Source organism: Cornus florida, unplaced genomic scaffold, assembly GCF_030987335.1.
Source record: "Cornus florida cultivar Cherokee Brave unplaced genomic scaffold, ASM3098733v1 CherokeeBrave_3.0.0_Hap2_Chr11, whole genome shotgun sequence".
Taxonomy (NCBI): Eukaryota; Viridiplantae; Streptophyta; class Magnoliopsida; order Cornales; family Cornaceae; genus Cornus; species Cornus florida.
In genome coordinates this window covers 49,789,981-49,809,607 of record NW_026775581.1, presented here as the reverse complement: position 1 = coordinate 49,809,607, position 19,627 = coordinate 49,789,981, and the positions used below count along the sequence as shown (strand labels likewise).

At 33.4% G+C, this 19,627-nt stretch overlaps 1 protein-coding gene across 1 annotated transcript; it reads left to right on the top strand.

Moving 5' to 3' along the window:
* The first annotated feature begins 16,599 nt into the window (after positions 1-16,599).
* On the top strand, positions 16,600-17,931 carry LOC132285016 ((+)-cis,trans-nepetalactol synthase NEPS1-like). The gene has a single exon (XM_059787173.1). It carries the CDS (start codon positions 16,930-16,932, stop codon positions 17,710-17,712), a length of 783 nt encoding a protein of 260 aa, XP_059643156.1. The 5' UTR covers positions 16,600-16,929; the 3' UTR covers positions 17,713-17,931.
* The last annotated feature ends 1,696 nt before the right edge of the window (positions 17,932-19,627 follow it).

Below are 19,627 nucleotides of genomic sequence, written 5' to 3'. Positions count from 1 at the left end.
GGAGGGTTTAATGCACTTAACCCATTTGATATTATTATAATTGTTTAGTTAGTTATATTTGTTGGAAACAAACTTATTAATATCAAGCATACTTTGTGTCAAAACTATATTGGTCTTATTAAGATTTTGAGGTGGCTCTACGTTGATTACACAAAACCATGTATATTTAAGTGAGACATTTGATTATGGTTCAAAGAGGTGAAAGTGAGACAAGGTGCAAATCAATTTGTCCCACATAAGAATATTGAGAAAAACTTTGTGTGCTCTAAGTCCCGTAAAGCGAGAGCGGGTGCAAAAACATTTTTTTTAAAGCGAAAGCGTTTGTATATTAGGTTTAAATAAAATTATATAAGGTCATGATATATATATATATATATATATATATATATATATATATATATATATATAAATTCATATGCAAATATATTCATTATTTTTTATTCCATTAATGATTATAATATATGTAATAAATAAGCTAATTTTTCTCCCTAATAGATGCGTCATTTATTTGAAATATTCTCCAATTGTAAAGTTTTTTAGTGACATATTTTCAAACATAGAATTCCTGAATTTTATGCAAATTCACTCCCAAATCGCAAATTCGCGCACGGAACTTGAGAGCGGGGCCACTTTGGACGAATTGTGTGACTTAGCGTGTGCATATGTCAAGATTGACATTTGGGCTTGGGCCCTTGGTACACCAAGGTTAGGTCTACTGCCATCAACACGCGCCACTTAACCCGTTCCAGCTTGAACTTGGGCCTCCAAAGAAACATTCTATTTGTTAAAAAGAATATCTTATTGAATCTGCCTCCAATAAATTCTAAAAGACTCACTCTAACATATGACGAACAATACGAAAATCCTAAGAATGAGTGCTAGATGATAAATAAAATTTTAATCCCCTACGTTTAATGTCTGACCTAAGCCTTTTTATAAAACTCCTATATTTTTCCTCCAAGCATACTACTTTTTCTCTAAGTATTAGATTATACCATGTAGGAACAATCACATTAAGGAAGGTTTCCTCGCAACTAAAATTAACGATCGATTTATGTCGATCGACATCGATCGAAGTGTCTTTACATTCAATCGAGCCACATACGATTTTCTTCGATCAAATTAGCATGGTTTTCGACTGATTAAGAATGCTATTTTTTTTATCGAAATTTTTCATACTCTTGGGATCTCATTAACATGTTGTGTCAATTAAAGTGTAACAAGTCTCGATCAGCTTATCCCAAAAATAAATAAATGAAGGTTTCATGTAATTATAAGTTCTGAAAAGTTTATCCATGCATAATTAAAGTTCAAATGAGTTGTAGAAAACTTATGGATATGAAACATGTGTATAGAGCTTATCTCAGGTAGTGGAACTTATTTTTTTTTTGACTATTCAAGAAATACCTAATTTGTGTGCATATATTTATGGAAAAACACTTACATATATATAAATATATCTTAATCATGTAAAAGCTAGATTTCTTGATACCAAAATAATACATACATACATACATATATATATATACATACATATATATATATATAAGAGTATGTGTTATACAAAATGCCTAATGATTTCTTAGAGTATTAAGCATGCATGAAACATATAGTCTTCTCTAGATGCCTAAGATGATGATGAAGGTTCTAAACACTTAAGACTTGATTTTTAGAACATTATATGCATGTATAGATAAGCTATAAAATGATTCCTCACTCAACCCATAACCAACCTAAAGTCAAGCTAAGTCATTACCTGAATCATAGTCAAGTGATTGAATATATTGATTTCACCATTCTGCGCCTTGTGTCTAATATATCTCTGTAAAACATCTATGTCTTGTCATACATGCAGTCTCTGACTTAATTTGAGATACACTTAGAAACATTTTTCAATACTCTTATTGTCTTTGCTGAAATCTTTGTCTTGATTCAACACTGCTCGGATATTCTTGACATGTCATGTCTGCCTAGCTTGTTTCTGCTGAAGTACTTTGTTTGACTCAACAAATACAATAACAAACTGACAATAGTTTTGATAAGAAATATGCCAATACGTGAAATATTTTTCTAACAAATTGCTTTGGAAGGGAGGGGATTTTGGACTCGAAAATGGTCGTTTTTCTTATAGGGTAATTTTTTAAGACTCGAAAAATGCACATTTCACTTGAAGTGATTTTTTAGTGACCAAAATGTGAACAAAGTGGTTACTTTGTTTGTAAAATGTTTTGGCATCAAAAGTAACAAAAAATGACTATTTTGATGAAAAATATATTTTTGGTGACGAAAGAGGCAAAAATGACCACTTTTCTAAAAGTGGGTTTTAAGGTGTCAAAAATGACCGTTTTAACAAAAACGAGTTTTAAGAGTGTCAAAAATGACAAAAATGACCGTTTTAGCAAAAATTGGTTTTAAGAGTGTCGAAAATGACCGAAATGACCATTTTACCAAAAAATGAGTTTTAATGTGTCAAAAGTGACTGAAATGACCATTCTATCAAAAATGGGTTTTAAAGTGTCAAAAGTGATGAAAATGACCTCTTTACGAGAAAGCCAACCATTTTGAAGGTAAAACTAGTTTTAAAGGTAAAAGTGGTCGGAAATGAACAAGGTGTCAGTTTTGAAAGGAAAAAGTGTTGGGAATGCTCGGGAGGATGATTGATGCATGCATTAAGTGTAAAAATGCAAAATGGTGGTGGTTTTGAAACTGGAAGAGCTACCGGTGCATCTCATAAGGGAAATCACTTTTGTCAGCTTCCGAAAGGTTGTGAACCACTTTTTGCATGTGAGATGTCGAGTATAACAACGGTTTGACAAAAATGTCATTCTACCAAAATAAACATGTGTGATGGTGTGTGTGGCCAATTTGATGCAAAGATAATGTATTGAACATAAAAATGCACAAAAATGGTTAGAGATTGAAAAATGTCAAGCATACTTTGTTTTTACCCTTTTAGTGGGTAGACGTATGGCATTCGAACCAACACTTCATTTTTCTAACCGACTTCCATCGTTGAGACAAAATACACTTATCTTTACGATCATGGTTTCTAGTGGTGATGATTCGGGTTTTATCATATTAACTCAGGAGTAAGTCTAACTGAAGAGATCTCAACTAAGACTGTAACCAGTCATAATCAAGAACACAACTGTCAGTATCTTGAGATATGACATAGAGGTATGTTAAATAGGTCGGTTCCCACTTTTTGCTTATGTTTTGACTTAGCTTATTAATTCACATAAAATTCTTTTATCTTTTGATTGTGGAAGATAATATATAAGAGATATATTAATTCAATTTTAAGTTGGTAAATCTAATCAGCTATTGTATTCATTTACTTAATAAGTGATTGACCCTTAAATAAATAAATCAAAAATAAATAAAATATTTATTTAAACAAATAAATAAACCTGATTTAATTAAACAAATAAATAAACTAACCGATTGGTCCTTAGTTGATTTATAATTAGCCAAGTAATTCAGTGATGTACTAAATATGGTTTAATTGCTTTTTATCATTTAAGCATATATATGTGATCAGTGACGGACCCATAATTTTTTTTCAGGGGGCGTACATTATAGTATTATACACCATAACATATTTAAAGTATAATATACATGCATATAAGTCAATGTTTGTTTATGAGTATATAACTATAGAGAGAGAGTGATATTTGGGATGAAATTAGTTTACAGATATAGAAAATAAAGTTTAAGAAAACAATTTAGGAGAAAAAATATGAAACATATATAGAATTCTATTAGGAGTGAGAAACTTCAAATGGGGCACTTTCCTTATTTTCATTAAAAGACATATATATTATTATAAAATATATATATAAGGGCCTTAACTCCCTCCGTCCTATATGTGATGATTCAATCATGTTAACATTCAAGGACACATCATCCACATAGCAATAATTAAGCAATTAATAAGTGTAGTAAAGTAAATAAGAATAGAGATTTGCACACAAGATTTACGAGGAAAAACCTACTCCAACGGTAGATAAAAACATCTCAAGAGTTGGCATGCCCAAGAAAATCACTATGAAAAAAGAGAATTACAACTAGTCCAGTTCATTCACTATAAACAACAGTTAACCTCCAAACTCAACAAGATACCAAACCTTCAATGCTCATTCACCCTACCATTGATTACTCCCACCTGTTTCATCCAACCCCGTACTAAAGCACTCTAGAAAGACTCCAGGTGTCTTCCAGCCAATCCATTTAACCGTTATATGATCTAATAGATCCAAATCAATCCCACCATCACAACATCTTCACATCAGACTCGTTTTGTCAACCAATCCTTTCACCACAGTTTTTTTTTGTTGAATTTGGCTTTGTAAAGTAGCACTTCTTGGCCTTGTGTTAATGTTTAACTTTTAGCTTATACCGCAACAATATATATCAACACAATGAATACATCATAATCACTATATCTAATGCAGAATGTATGATACGTATGATTGATGCAAAAACAAATATCACAAGATATATAAGGTGTACATTTATGTATCGAGTGTGGTGCCCTCAAATCATATAAGAAATATCTCTCACACAGACTCTCTTATGGATACACACAAGTAGAACTCTCACACAGAAACTCGTGGATAAATAAGCAAATAAACGAATGCTTTTGGCAGTGTTAAGCACTCTGCGGCTATATAAATTAATGTCTAATATTTGGCACACCTTCTGAATTATCAGAACTTGTGTATATATAGAGAACAATTCTTGTTCCCTACCCAAATGATATGGTCTCCAAGTAAACTTGTTTTCCAAGTCGTAAATTTAGTTTTCACTTAAAATATAATATAAAATATATTTTATATATATAAGAAAATATATTTAGAAGAATATATATCACGTAAAGTATATACATATCTTTTCTTTTAAAATTATCTTAAACTTGACCCACTTATAATATTAAAGTAATTAAAATGATCAAGTAAAGTCAATTATAGAAATTAAGGTTTATACTTAAAATGCTTCAGTCAATCTAACTAATGAGCCTTCGATCGATCAATATATGCTTAAGTTTGATTGATGTTATTGGCGTAGTCTGTTGATTGAAGCTGTGAAGATATCAATCGATCGAGACAGCAACAACTTGCTATTTTTGACTCCATTGACTAGTGAGCGACTTAGAATAATTATGCACGTGTATTAAACATTAAAAAAAAAAATGTGCAAGAAGGTTCTGGAAGTATATTCTCTTGATGCAAATTCATATATAGTATCTAAGGAAACTCAGAACTTTATCAAAATATTGTATATACAATCTTTTAGAAAATATATCATTCATGCTCAAGGAAATGCCAAAATATCAATATGGAAAGTATTAGCATTCTTAGCAAATTGATCTTAAGTAATATTGACCTTCTATATATCTTTGGGAAAATATATATGGCATATATATTTAGTAAAAAGCTTTAGAAACTCAAACTATATATATATATATATATATATATATATATATATATATATCATGAAAATCATTTTTCCCAAAATATAAATAAAAATAAATAAATAAAATATCATAGGAATTACCATGCACCTAAAAGCATATGCTCATGAATAATATGTATGCATGAACCTAAATGGTGATAGATGAAATTCAAGTATGATTCTTACCTTTGAAGTTCATACTTGAGAGAATTTACATATTTACCTTTGAAGTTGATCTTCGGATTATTCTGCTCCTCTTGTAGAACTTTGGACAATTTTGCCCTTACAATGGTTCTTAGACTATTTTGCCCTTTGAGGTAGAAATATGAACTATTCTGCCCTTGTAGTATTTCTTGTACTATTTTGGCATTTTAAGAAGTAATTTGACTAAATTGCCATTTGTAGTAGTTCTTTGACTGATTTGCTATTTGTTGAAGATCTTGGACCTTATTACCTTTTTTATGCAGTTTTTTTCAAGCAATCTTGTCTTCATACTTAAATCATCTACCTAACCTATTTCTATCTCACTCAGTAATCATACAATCATTAAATTATAAGAGTGAGTTTTGTACTACGAAATTTACCAATTACAATATCAGAATTCCTATATTCATAAAAAGTAGAGTGATGTTCGGAACCCGTTTACCATTATCTTAAAAACCATTCCCACAGAGATAAGACTTTCAATCACTTAACCATGAACAAGATAACAAGATAATGAAAAATGGAGCAAGATACACAAGTAAATGAAAGTAAACAAGGAAATAGAAAGAGATAAGTAGAGAAGAGGTCTCTTTACCACCATTTGCTTTGTTTTCCCTCTTTTAGGTGGATTTTTGCTCCATCTTCAAGCCATAGATGGATAGAAAGCTTTTGGTAGAAAAATTGCTCCTCTTTACAAGTGTAGAGAGAGAAAATAGAAGAAAGAATAAAGAAGAGTGTGTGAAAGTGTAGAGATTCGTGTGTGTGTTTATATGTATATATATATAAACATGTTTAGATTGAGAGATTCTATAGAGAGTTTTCCTTAATAAGATTATTATCATCTTTTGTGAAGAAAAAATGGGTCTTATTTATAGGAAAATGAGGGACTAAAGTCTAATTTTCAAAGGACTCAACAACAATTTAAAAAGGATCAAAGTGCAATTTCCTTGGGTCAAAGTGCAATTTCCAAAAAAAGGACAAGATGATCCAAAGGTAGCAAACCATTTTCTGAAAAGGAGGGATAAGTGGAGGGCTTAGAGCATTTTTTTTAAAACATAGGGGGGTGTTGCGTGTGTTCACGCGACACCGTCTCTCTTACTTTTTTGCTTCTTATCCTGTGAATTCCCCAAAATGCTCATAAACTTCTGGATTTTACATTTCGATTCCATTTTTGAATTTCTGATGGTGTTTTTTTTTTTTTTTTTTTTTTTGGATTTTTGATCTCATGATGATATCATATAGGTGTATTTTGTCCTTTTTGAAGTCTGGAAATTCCCTGCACAGTGGTGAATTGATTGATTTGCCCGTGGGAGTGGACTATTGGTCAAAGGGGCTCTGGACCGGAACATAGCCAATATTCTAATGGTTTCCAAGGTTTTTGGACCTTTTAAACACATTTGCAATGTCTGTTTATCCATTTGAATCTTCATTTGAAAAATAAAACTTTAAAGTTGACTGTTTGCCTCTTACCGTAGAGACTTGGTCAAAGGTAAGCCCAAACTAGATAGTACGTAATATTTGTGATACCCCTCGATCTTAGAGCCACGGGTGATTAAGTCCGAGCCCAGAACTGAGGGATACCAAAATAATTAAGGTATTTAAACGAACATAAAATACAAAATAAATAAGAATAAATAATAAAGCTGAAAGAAACTAAATAAATAATCCTCCATTAAAATAATCCAACAATATAATTCTCTGATAAAATCCAACTCCTCTGATACCAGTAACCATCTAGATTACAATTCAAGAATCCATCAAGTGGACCCTTAATAAAATCCCAACTAAAAACGGAAGTAAATAAAATCCAACACTGAAATGAAAAGGAAATCCTACATAGATGAGTGATGAAGACTGTCTCTGCTCAGCACGAACAATCTCTAAGCCTGAAACTGACAAACACCTGAAAAATAATTATGGGTCAAGCCCACAAATAAGTTCTACTTTACTGTAGTCCAAACAGAGTCCCGATACACGTATACATCCTAGTCAACTCAACAATAGCTATGTAGTCCGTATATATATATATACACACACATACACTGGGGGCTTTCACTGGACTATAGGGTTACCTCAACCTGAATAGTAGGTAACATGCAAAACGCACATAAAGTGAGTATGAGTACCTAGACCTAGGGCACATAATAATCCACTATGTCCAGCTAGTCATCCTATGCAATATACGCACCCTAACCACTGATCCTGAGACTCAAGCTCATATCATAGCATATATCTATACATATATAAAATCTATCCTATCCAAAGCATAAAGTAAAATATCTAACCATATTCTTTTAATGGCATGTTATCCAACTAATTCTGTTAACCTGACACAAATAAGTAGGACTTAATTTTATAGTTAATCCATTACCTTATAAATATAAATAGGTAGGACTTAACTATTTTGTTAATCCGTCCCTAATATGCCTCCATATCTTGACAATGGTACGTTACATCCACAATCCAATAATTGACGAAATAAATATAAATATACATCAATTAATCAATAAACATCTTTTGCATAAATTTAAACAATAATGATAATTTAAATAGTATGTAGTTAACTTATATTCAAAGTAATTAACCTACATCTCAATTAAATTATATAAAGACTCAAAAGTATGGTCAAAATTATTTAAACATTAATTTCAATTGTTAAAACAACTAAATTAATCAAATCCTTCATAAACAACATAGAAGCTATTTAAACATCCAAATTATCCATATCCTTTGCATATTTAAGTTTATTATGCATTCTGGGACTTTCCCAAGTCCATTTAATCATTTAAAATTGATTAAAAATAGATTTAAATAAATCTGGACGATGAAAAACCAAAAACCTAAGTAGTAGCCCAACCAAGTCGGCTCAGTTAGAACCTAGTCGGCTTGATTGCCAACTGAGTCGGCTCGTCCTCAACCGAGTCAGTTCAGTTCATCAGAGAACCTTAACCTAGTCTACTTGGTTCAAACCGAGTCAGCTCATTCCTGTTTTGGTTCATCTTCTTCGTCTGTTCACCCTCTGTAAACCCTCTAAACTCCATTGACAAGGGTTCTAAACTTCAGTCTAAGTTTCATACGCCCATGATAATTTAATTTAGATGATTTAACATGTAAAGATCAATCTTAAACACCAAATTATGCATAAAAATCTAAGAACATAATATGTATTTAAATACACAAAATCCTCTGTTCTAAAATGATTTTAAGCATGTATAATTATTCAATTTTAATGTTTAAGCATCCTGGAATTTCCTAGGTACGTATAGAACATGAAATCTAAGGGAAAGAGATAGAAGAAGAACTTGCTTTAAGGTTTCGGATTGAAACCCTAACCTCCTTCTTCCTTGTTTTTCTGATGACCTTTGGCTACCGTCGAAGACCTCCGCTGCTCAGTCCAACACCCACGAACAACCCTCTTTTCTTCTTCCTCCTTGGTTCAACCCTTCTGGTAGAAACCCTCTTTCTTTCTCTCATCTGTTTCTCTCTAAACTCTCTGTAAAACTCTCTCTCTTCAAGTATAATCACGTAATACTAGCCCTCTTTACAGACTTAAACATATATATATAATCATAATTCTATTCATTCCCCAATTCTAATTACCTTAACTTGATTAAATGAAAAAGGAAAATAAAAACATATATAATGCATATATATACTAGTTTGCTAAACTAACGTGATATATATATATATATATATATATATATATACACACACACACACACACATTATAACTATATATAATATATATCTGTAGTTATTAATAATACTAATTATTTAGTATAATTAATAAACATAATAATCTTATATATATATATACCCATATGTATATGTACAACTATCCATGGGTAAATATTCATACCCATTACACCCCTATCCAAGTAGTTCATGTGATCCAATTGGTTGGTCCATTACTACTATCCATATCCATCCATTAAAATATAAAATAAAATAAAGTCATAAATCATTTAATCATAACAATTAATTACAAAGAATTACACATCATCACATAACATTTAAACAATTAATTTCATACAACGATCAAATAAAACAAATCATTTAAGCACATAGTTAAACATATAAGCAATTAGCCAAGTAATCAAATAATCAATTAAAAATGTAATAAAATAATTAAATAAATATCGAGACTATCATTTTAAAATTAGAAATATTACAATATTACATTACTTTTTAAGTTTTTTTAGATCTTTTAAGCACAATGGTGAGGTGCATGGGTGATTTTGACCATCGGTGTGAAAAGTCAAACACATGGATGGCCTTTCGGACCCCTCGGAAGGGTTTGGACAAACTAAGTGATGGAGAAAGGTGTAGGCCTCGAGCAGGGGTGTAACCTAGGGTTTTTAGGTATTCTGGACATGATGGTACGGGAAGTCTGTTTTCTATTTGACAATTGGATTGAGGGGGTTGTGGTGTAAAATTCTAATTTTACCCTTTTAGTGGAATTGGTGATCGGGTGTCAAGAAATGTGTGATATGTTCGATCTAAGTGTTTCCTAAGGTTTTGTGGTTATCTAGGTGTGGTGGTGAAGCCCGATGTTGAATCAGATGGTCCGATTCTATGTTTTCAGTTTTCTACCGGGCTTCTATTGGAACTGGTCTCGGGAGATGGAAATGTCTTTTCTTCTCCAGGTTTAAGTGGTTGGTAAAGTAGAGAGGGAGTGAAAAAATGGGGTGTCTACAATCAGTTTGCCAATTCCAGCGGCGCGCAGTCAGATGAAGGATGCTGGCAGATCCCAATCCAAAATCAATCTCCTTACCGCATAGAGAAAAATCTTTGCTTCACCATATATATGGTTTGTTTCAAGCATGCTGACTGAGAGAAGCACGCACCTTTGAATGCTCAAGTATTGTGCTAAGTCCAGACCTGGTTAATTATGGTAGAAAGCATGAACCAAATTTTGCAAGCTTCGACCCCTCCATTGATTTGATTCCCACACGATAAATTCATTCTACGTGGAATTAATTCTTAATGTGAAATCGACATATATCTTGGAGATGACTTCAGATTAGTCTAGTGAAAGAGTAATAAAGGTGAGCATGAGATTCTTGGATTGATTGACACATATAGCATAATTTGGAGCCAAGGACCGATTGCACGAACATTCGATCAAGAGTAGGGAGGTAATTTTTCACTACAAGCCAAAGAGGGAATTTGCATGGCAGAATTGAGAATGAGTTCCAGATGAGATGAAGCCACCGCCGAGGTAAGAGGTGAGGAGAAAGCCATTCAACGGTGTGGCTTACTGAGAAGGATCCATTAGTTGAAAGGATCTAAACAACAAAGTTTGGGACAACAATTGGTGGATCAATATTCGAGAGCTCAGGGAATTGTTCCATAATTTCCACAGGAAAAACCTACTCCTCATTTGAAGTAAGAGTGGCCATCTTCTGACAAGGGGGAATAGATGAATTCGTGATTCTTTCTGCTGAAATTCAAAGTGAAAGTGACAGGGGGCCTCCATGAAGCCAATTATCTCCCAAAATTAAGTATGAGTTCTATTTCCCACCTTCATCCTTAGCATAGACATAACCACCCCTTTTAGCTATTTTTCCAGTTGCTTGAGCAAGTATATGGAGTGGTAATGGTCCATAAGCACCGATCTCGAATTAACTGCACCTTGACCATTGTGTCCATAGGCTATCCCTGCAATTAGAAATAAGATCCCAAATGTGCTTTAGACTAGCTGCAATACTAGATATTTGACTAAATGACTAGTGATAAATTCTATGAGCTATCTTCTCCACAAGAACTTTATGTCAGATGATTTGAGCCTAGTGGAGATTAATGGGACACCTAGGTATTTGATAGGTAGAACTCCACACTCGAAGCTAAGAAGGCTCTTGATGTCATTAGTAAGCTAGATGTTAAGAATAAGCTTTGGAGTTGCTAATGTAGAGGCCAGAGAGAGCAGTGAATTAGTCAATGGAATGTTTGAACATGGCAATAAAGGATAGGTGTAATTGGTGGGTACTTCTTGATCCGACTCAAAAGCTTTAAGTTATAAGGTGAGGTTAACACCCAACTTATATCCATTCACTTTTATATTCGGATCTGATGTGGGACAAGCTCCCACTGTTACATGCTCCCTCACCCAAACTTGCATCGCCTTCGTTACGGCTTGGGTCACCCTATCTACTTGGGGTGTAGACTCGAACACCCTGTGGGTCGGGTGCTTAGCGTGACATGACTGGATCGAGGATTAGGTCTGGCTCTGATACCAACTGTATCAGATAGGTGCTTCGCAATCTGACTTAAAAGCTTAAGTTATTAGGTGGGGCTAATACCTAACTCATATATACTCATTCACTTTTCCATCCGAATTTGATATAGGACAAGATCCCCCTTGTTACACTAGGTTCCCATAGGAAAAGAGGAGGACATCGTTCAACTGACAAAATATGATGAAAAATGGACAGTTTTTTTGTATCTGGAGTGAAATTTAAAAGAGGGCTGTTTTAGACACATTTCTTAGAGATAGAAGAGAAGACTTCATAGCAATAACAACCAGTAGTGGTGAAATTGGATTCCCTTTTGTTTCTGAACTTGCTATACAAAGAAGTCCACCAAAATGGTGTATTTATGAATTGTATAGTTATGAGTTGTCATAAAGTTGTTGGTTGTTCCACCACATAAATGCAAGAGTATCTGAGGTGCAGATCAAAGTAGATAAGATTTCTGTAAAATAGAGAGAGAGGGGATGGTATGGGCAGAGATGGAGTATGAATTTAGTGGCCCCCACCTGCTCCTATCTATCCTATTATCTACAAATAGAGAATTATATGGATATGTTCTATCCATTTGTTTAGAATATTTTATATGTTCCTATCTATTCTCTTCTCTTAGCATCAATGTGTGTGTGGTTTTTTTTTTTTTTTTTTTTTCACAACATTTGCTATACCCTTTGCCTATGCAACTCTCTCTATCTGGTTTTTCAATTTTTCGGTGATATGTTTTCATTCCTTAACGACTATTTTATCTCAACGGCTCTTTTATCACTCAATAGTTTTCTTCACTCAAATGGCTCTTTTATTTTTTTTAAAAAACACACTCTATAACTACTAATTCAACCCTACTAACAATTCTCATCTTCAATATTTCTTTTAACATTCATCTCTATGGATCCTCCACCTCCATTCTTTCGCCCCCATCTTAACCAATCTAATAAATCCGAATTACCACCGCAATCCCATTATAATTTGGATTCTTCAATTTTTTTTCAATTCGAAAATCCATTTCAACCCCGATACTCTTATTTCCTATACCCACCACATCTCCAATTCCAACTTATTTTTAATTCCAACCATCTCAATTCCAACCATCTCAGTTCCAACCTTCTCAATTCCAACCATCTCAATTCTAAACTTCTCAATCCCAACCATCTCAAACCCAACATAATTAAAGGCTTTCAAAACAAAATTAGTTCATTGAATAAGATGAAGCATTATGCAAAGCATGGGTTGACATTGAGGAAGATCTAATAATGAGTTCGAATCAACGAAAAATCACGTATTGGCAACGAATCCATGAAATTTTTACTCAGCAACCAGGGGGCATGACGTCCCGAAATGTAGCAGGTTTGCAAAATCATTTCTCATACATTAAAAAGACTGTTAACAAATTTTCTGGATATTATAAATAGATCCAACATCATACTCGTAGTGGCTCCAACATTGAAGATGCAGTAAGTTTTTTACTTTGTAAATCTTAAAATTTTAAAATTTATTTTAATTGGCACACTAACTAATTTCAATTATTGTTTATTTATTATAGCTCAATGATGCAAGAAATGTATTTAATATGTAGAAAAATAGCCATTAAGTTGGATCATTATTGGAGTATTTTAAAGAATTCGTCAAAATGGAATTCCTTTTTCAACAGCAATGATAAAGGGAAAAACAAAAGAGCAGTGGAGATCGATATGAATGAGACTGAAAATTGGCCAGAAACTATTCTACCTAATTCGTCAATAGTCCTAACCAATCCATCTACTTTGTCAACACCTAGAGTATCAACACCAGGTTCAATAAACCTTAGCGATGACGATTTGCCTGCAATTAGTGTTGAAAGTTTGCATAGCATTATACGATCCCATGGACGAAAAATATCTAAAAAGGGTCATAAAAAAAGCAAAAATGAGATACAACATAACTTATTTCTGGAACAATTTAAAGATTTTACCCATCAAAATGAGTTGATAAATGCCTTGACAGTCAAATCTTAAAAAATGAAATTAAAAGGTACATTTGATTTAGGTTTGGAGCAAGAACGTATAAAAAGAATGGAATTTGAGGCACAAAAGGAAATGAAAAAGTTGGAATTTAAGGCACAAAAAGAAATGAAAAAGTTGGAATTTGAGCAGAAGCAAATTGATTTCGAAATCCAAATGATGTTTACAAATCCAAATGATGCTCCAATAGTAGCAGCAAAAGCATGGATCATTGATCAACAAAATGAAATTTATGCACGTTTCAGTAAAATGGGTAGTTTGTGAAGCGCTATGTAATGTAATTTTCTTTTTTTATCTGTGGGAAGCTAATGTAATTTTTATTTATATATGTAATGGATATTTCTTTAAATAATAATTTCTTTAAATTTCTGAACAAATATAATCGAAACAAATAATTTTAAAAATATATTTTATTCATCAGCAATATGAAAATTACATTTTATTCGATTATAACAAATTTATGCATCTTCATCACCAAATTAATTCCACAATTGTTCCATGAGATCTTTCCTAAGATCAGCATTGTTTGATCTATTACAAATCCTACTTAGATGAGAGGAAATGTGTGCCGCCAACATTGATGGGTTTCGAATGTAATATGGAAGAAAGATTGGGTTATCCGTCGGATGTGTCCATTACGAAATGTATTCGCCCTCGTCTTCAATGATCATATTGTGTAATATGTTGCACATTCTCATTATCTTATTTAGATCTTATTTATTCCAATAAAGCACCAGTTCATGCGTTATAGCCCACCTCATCAACAACAAGCCGAATGCTCGTCCTACATCCTTCCTAATAGCTTCTTATTTGTTAGCAAATAATTTTTCTTTGACAGTTGTTAGGTGTCGAATAGTCTGCATCAAAGTTGCCCACTTAGGACATATACCATCAAATAAATAATATCCTATTGTACGCTGATTCTTATTCACCACGTAATTAATTGGAGGCATTGTACCATTGATCATGCTCTTGAATATTGTGGAACGATCGAAAACATTCAAGTCATTTTGTGAACTAGCCATACCAAAGAAAGCATGCCAGATCCACAAATCTTTTGCTGCAATGACCTCTAATATGAAGGAAGGTTTATGGTTTCTTCCCGTGTGCGTGCCAAGCCATGTTGTGGGGCAGTTCTTTCATTCCCAATGCATACAATTTATAGAGCCAAACATACCTGAAAATCCCCTTTCTACCCCTTCTCGAAGCAGATGGGCAATGTCGTTTGCATTTGGTGAGCGTTGGTACGGCTCTGTATACACATCAATTATAGCATCACAAAACCTCTTCAAGCTTTCGATCGCAATGCGCTCAGAAATCTTTATATATTCGTCACAAAGATCAACTAAAATTCCATATGCGAGTATACGGATTATAGCAGTCATTTCTGTATAGGAGTGAACCCCATACGACTGAGGGCATCGGGTTTTTGGATGAACCATTCGTCATATGTTGTAACACTGTTCAAGATGCAAAGAAACAACCATTGTCGCATCCAAAACCTTTTTACGAAATATGTTTGGTGGATAAATCGGATTTTCAGCAAAGTAATCTCGGAATAGCCGTTATGCTGCCTCCTCTTGATCACGTTTAATATACTTTCTCTTACGGGGTTGAAAGAATGCCTGCACCCTATTAGGCGATAATAATCTCCTCACAGCATTCATCCTTTTTCAATGGATTTCAAAAATATCTTCCCCATCTAAGTCTAACCAATTCAATGGAGAAATAGACTCGGAGACGGGTATATTGTGTGATGATGAAACCATTGTTTTTTTATAAGAAAGATGAAGACTCAAAGAACAGAAAATGGATTTGAGAATCCAAATAAGTGGACTTGATAATTGAAAGAAGATAGAATGAGTGGTTTATATAGAAATTAAAATATAACCGTTGGAAATATAACTATTAGAAATATAACCGTTGCGAAAAAGATAGAAAAATAATTAAATTAAAATTAAAATAATAAATAAATAAATAAATAATGAGATAATTGAATTCCACACCATGGAACATATTGGATAACAAAAAATAAAGTACCACATCATCGCATTTTATTAAAATAAAGCTTGTATGGCAATCTACTTTTAAAAAGTAGATAGATTAAAGGTTTGTAGCAGACTAGATGCTCTAAATGAGTACACTTTGTTACAACATGTAGCAGTAACCAATAGATGTGTATGATTTCTTTGAGGGCTAGTTTGGTAGGTGGGAATGGGAAGCTTTTAATTCTATTCATTTGTTTAGAAAGTAATTTTAAAGATGGAATTCCCATTATCCACCTTTCTCGGAGAAGGGTCAAATCCATCAAAATTATTCCACTTTCCAACAAGAGAAATGGACATTTTATTCCCTACTTAAAAAAATACGGAGTAAAAATAATATTAAAAAACGCTTTATGATTGCTAACACACTTTTCTCAAATAACGAGTTCCAATAAAAGTCATTTTTTTTTATTTCCCTCCTAAATTTTCAAATATACATCGAAAATATATATTTACGCATATATATATATATATATATATCTATATATTTGGTTTACATAGATTATTTTTCTTTTTTTGTAAGCTATGCATAACCAAACGAGAGAATGGAATAGTCATTTCATTCATATTCTATTATCTGGTTCATTCAATTTCTACCTTATTTCTTTCCTTCCTATTAAACTAGCCTGAGTTTTTTTATACAAACTAGAGGTAAATTTGAAATGCTTTTATTTGGTTTTCATTTCAACATGTTTATCCTCACGACCAAAAATAAAATAATATAATAATAATAAAGTGGATCTTTTGTGATTTTTATTTTTTATTTTTTATTATTTATTTTTTATCAACGATCTTTTGTGATTCTCATATATCTACTTTACTATATTATATTTGGCAAGAACAATGCAAACGAAATACTATTTGTTTCTTTAAAATAAAGAAAGAAAAAAAAGTAGCATATAATAAAAGGCTGGTCTGGTCTCTAAACACATCTATACATGAACGACTGGTTTCTCTACTGGTGACTGAAAAATAATAGACATGGCAATGAAGAAACTAGAGGGCAAAGTAGCCATAATCACCGGCGGTGCGAGCGGCATCGGGGAGGAAACGGCGCGTGTATTTGCCGATCACGGCGCACGTGCGGTTGTGATCGCTGACATCCAAGACGAGCAAGGCTACCGTGTGGCTGAGTCCATTGGCCCAAAATGCAGCTACGTCCACTGCGACGTGACCGACGAAGGACAAGTCAAACGTATGGTGGAATCAACGGTCCAGATTCACGGCCAGCTTGACATCATGTTCAGCAATGCGGGCATAGGCGGTGCCTCCGATCAGACCCTTCTCGATCTCGACTTCTCTGAATTTGACCGCATCTTTGCCACGAACGTGCGTGGTATGACCGTGTGCGTGAAGCAGGCGGCGCGTGTTATGATGGAGCGGCGCGTGAGAGGCAGTATTGTGTGTACGGCAAGTGTGGCGGGTAGTAAAGGTGGGAAGACACATACGGATTACTACATGTCCAAGCACGCTGTGATTGGGTTGGTCCGGTCAGCGAGCAGGCAGCTCGGGGAGCACGGAATTAGAGTGAACAGTGTTTCACCGTACACGGTGGCGACGCCTATGTTGTGCAAGACGTACGAGAAGGAGGTGGAAGAGGCGGAGAAGTTTTTTGAGTCGTTTACGAGCTTGAAAGGGATTGTACTGAAAGTGAAACATGTTGCCGATGCTGCGTTGTTCCTTGCCTCCGATGACTCTGCATTCATCTCCGGTCACGACCTCATCGTCGACGGCGGACTGTCCACGGCGGCTTCTTGGTCTTGATCGTCAGCTTTCGTACTCAAGTGGGGCCTGAGAATAATTAAAATAATCTGTTTTTAAATGTGCCTGGTTTAATAAATGAAATGGGTGGTAATTTTAAATTCGATAATAGTTTTTTTTTCACTGGCAATCACCCATTTTGTACTAAGAGAGGTCTTTTTTATGTTTTTGGATGTAATTATTTAGCTATAATTGATTTACCATGTTGGAACCGTAAGCAAACACACACCCTCTTGGCCGGTTCGAAATCCATTTCACCTTGAGGACGGATTTGTATATTTATATTTTTTTATATTTATACTTAAAAAATTTTAAAATTATCCCTACTAAAATTTTGAAAAACATCTCCCAATATAAATTTACCCCCTCATAAAATTTTGGTAATATCTATTAAAAATTGAGATTGCAGAGAATTTCTCTCTTTAGGAATGGTTGTCTATTTGTATTATGAGATTACAGAGATGATTACAGAGCTTACCGCCACTTCACCCATTTTCTCTCTCTAAACGATTGGATGTAAACCATCAAAACAAATAACACCATCCCATCAAGTGATGTGTTTGGAACCCATTCTATACGGCATCACGTCAAGTGATGTATTAAAAATAGGAGAGAAATCATGGGGGTATAGAGAGAGAAAAAAAGCAAGAAAGTTAGAAAATATTAAAGAGAGAGTTGTACAGAGAGAAATAGGGTCTGTATCTTTCAGATGAGAGAGAAATAAATAAACGAGAGAGATGAGAGTGTGTAAATGTTGTGGAGAGAGAAAAAAAATGGTTATTCATAGAGTGAAAAATAAAGGCTTCCAAACATGGTACAACTGTGTAAAATATATAGAAGTTTGTGAGCTGTATCGTGGTCCTTTAAGAAGGACATTTTGGGATTTTAGGAGAATTTTTTTGTCAAAATTGTCCATAAGGGGAAATTTGTTCCAGATGTTAATAATATATGGAGTTATATATACTTTTTTTTTCTAAAATGGGTGTTTCTTGCATATTTTTTTGTATAGAGAGAATTTTTTTTTTGCATTTAACCCATAATTAAATCGTGAGATTCTACATTAAAATATATTTACTTATTCAAAACTATTTAGTAGTAAATGAGAAACTGGATCCGTAGCGAGACATTTAATCATAATTTAAAGTGGTGAAAATGAACATGTCTCACATAGGAATATTTGAGAAAAAATTACGAGAAAAAAGGTTGGGTCCAAACCCATCAATAACCATGCTGCCCGGCCTGACTCGGCTTGGGCTTGGGGTCTTCAAACAAATACATACATTCTTTTTAATAGGCATGGGCTTTTTGTGACCCATCAATTGGCTGTTAAATGATTAAATCCGAATTGGAGGTTAAAATCTGAATGGGTAAAAAGGGGTGTGAATCACCTGCAGTGAGGCTCCCATATAGTTTCCAGCTGTAATTTTTAAGTGGTCCATATTTAGCCACATCATTCTTCAGTTAATGTACACTAAGGCTGTGTTTGGCCAATTACACTACCATTTATAAGTAACATTTCACTACCATTTATAAGTAACATCACATAATCTAAAAAGTAATGTCACATATAAACATAACTCAATTCAACATATTATTTATGTTATTAATTAAAATTAAAAGTGGTGATGTTTCCTTTTATAAATGGTGATATTACTTTTTAGACTCTGTGATGTTACTTATGAATGGTGGTGAAATGTAAAAATAGTCTAAAAAGTAACATCACCACCATTTATAAGTAATATCACAAAAGTCTAAAAGTAATATCACATAATTTAAAAAGTAACATCACCACGTTTTGAGGGTGAAAGATACTTATAAATGGCGGTGATGTTACTTTTTAGACTATGTGATATTACTTTTAGACTTCTGTGACGTTACTTAAAAATGATGGTGAAATATTACTTATAAATAGTGGTGC

Bases quoted from the DNA above. Each gene is read 5' to 3' on its own strand.
- LOC132285016 (XM_059787173.1), top strand. From the start codon at position 16,930: ATGGCAATGAAGAAACTAGAGGGCAAAGTAGCCATAATCACCGGCGGT.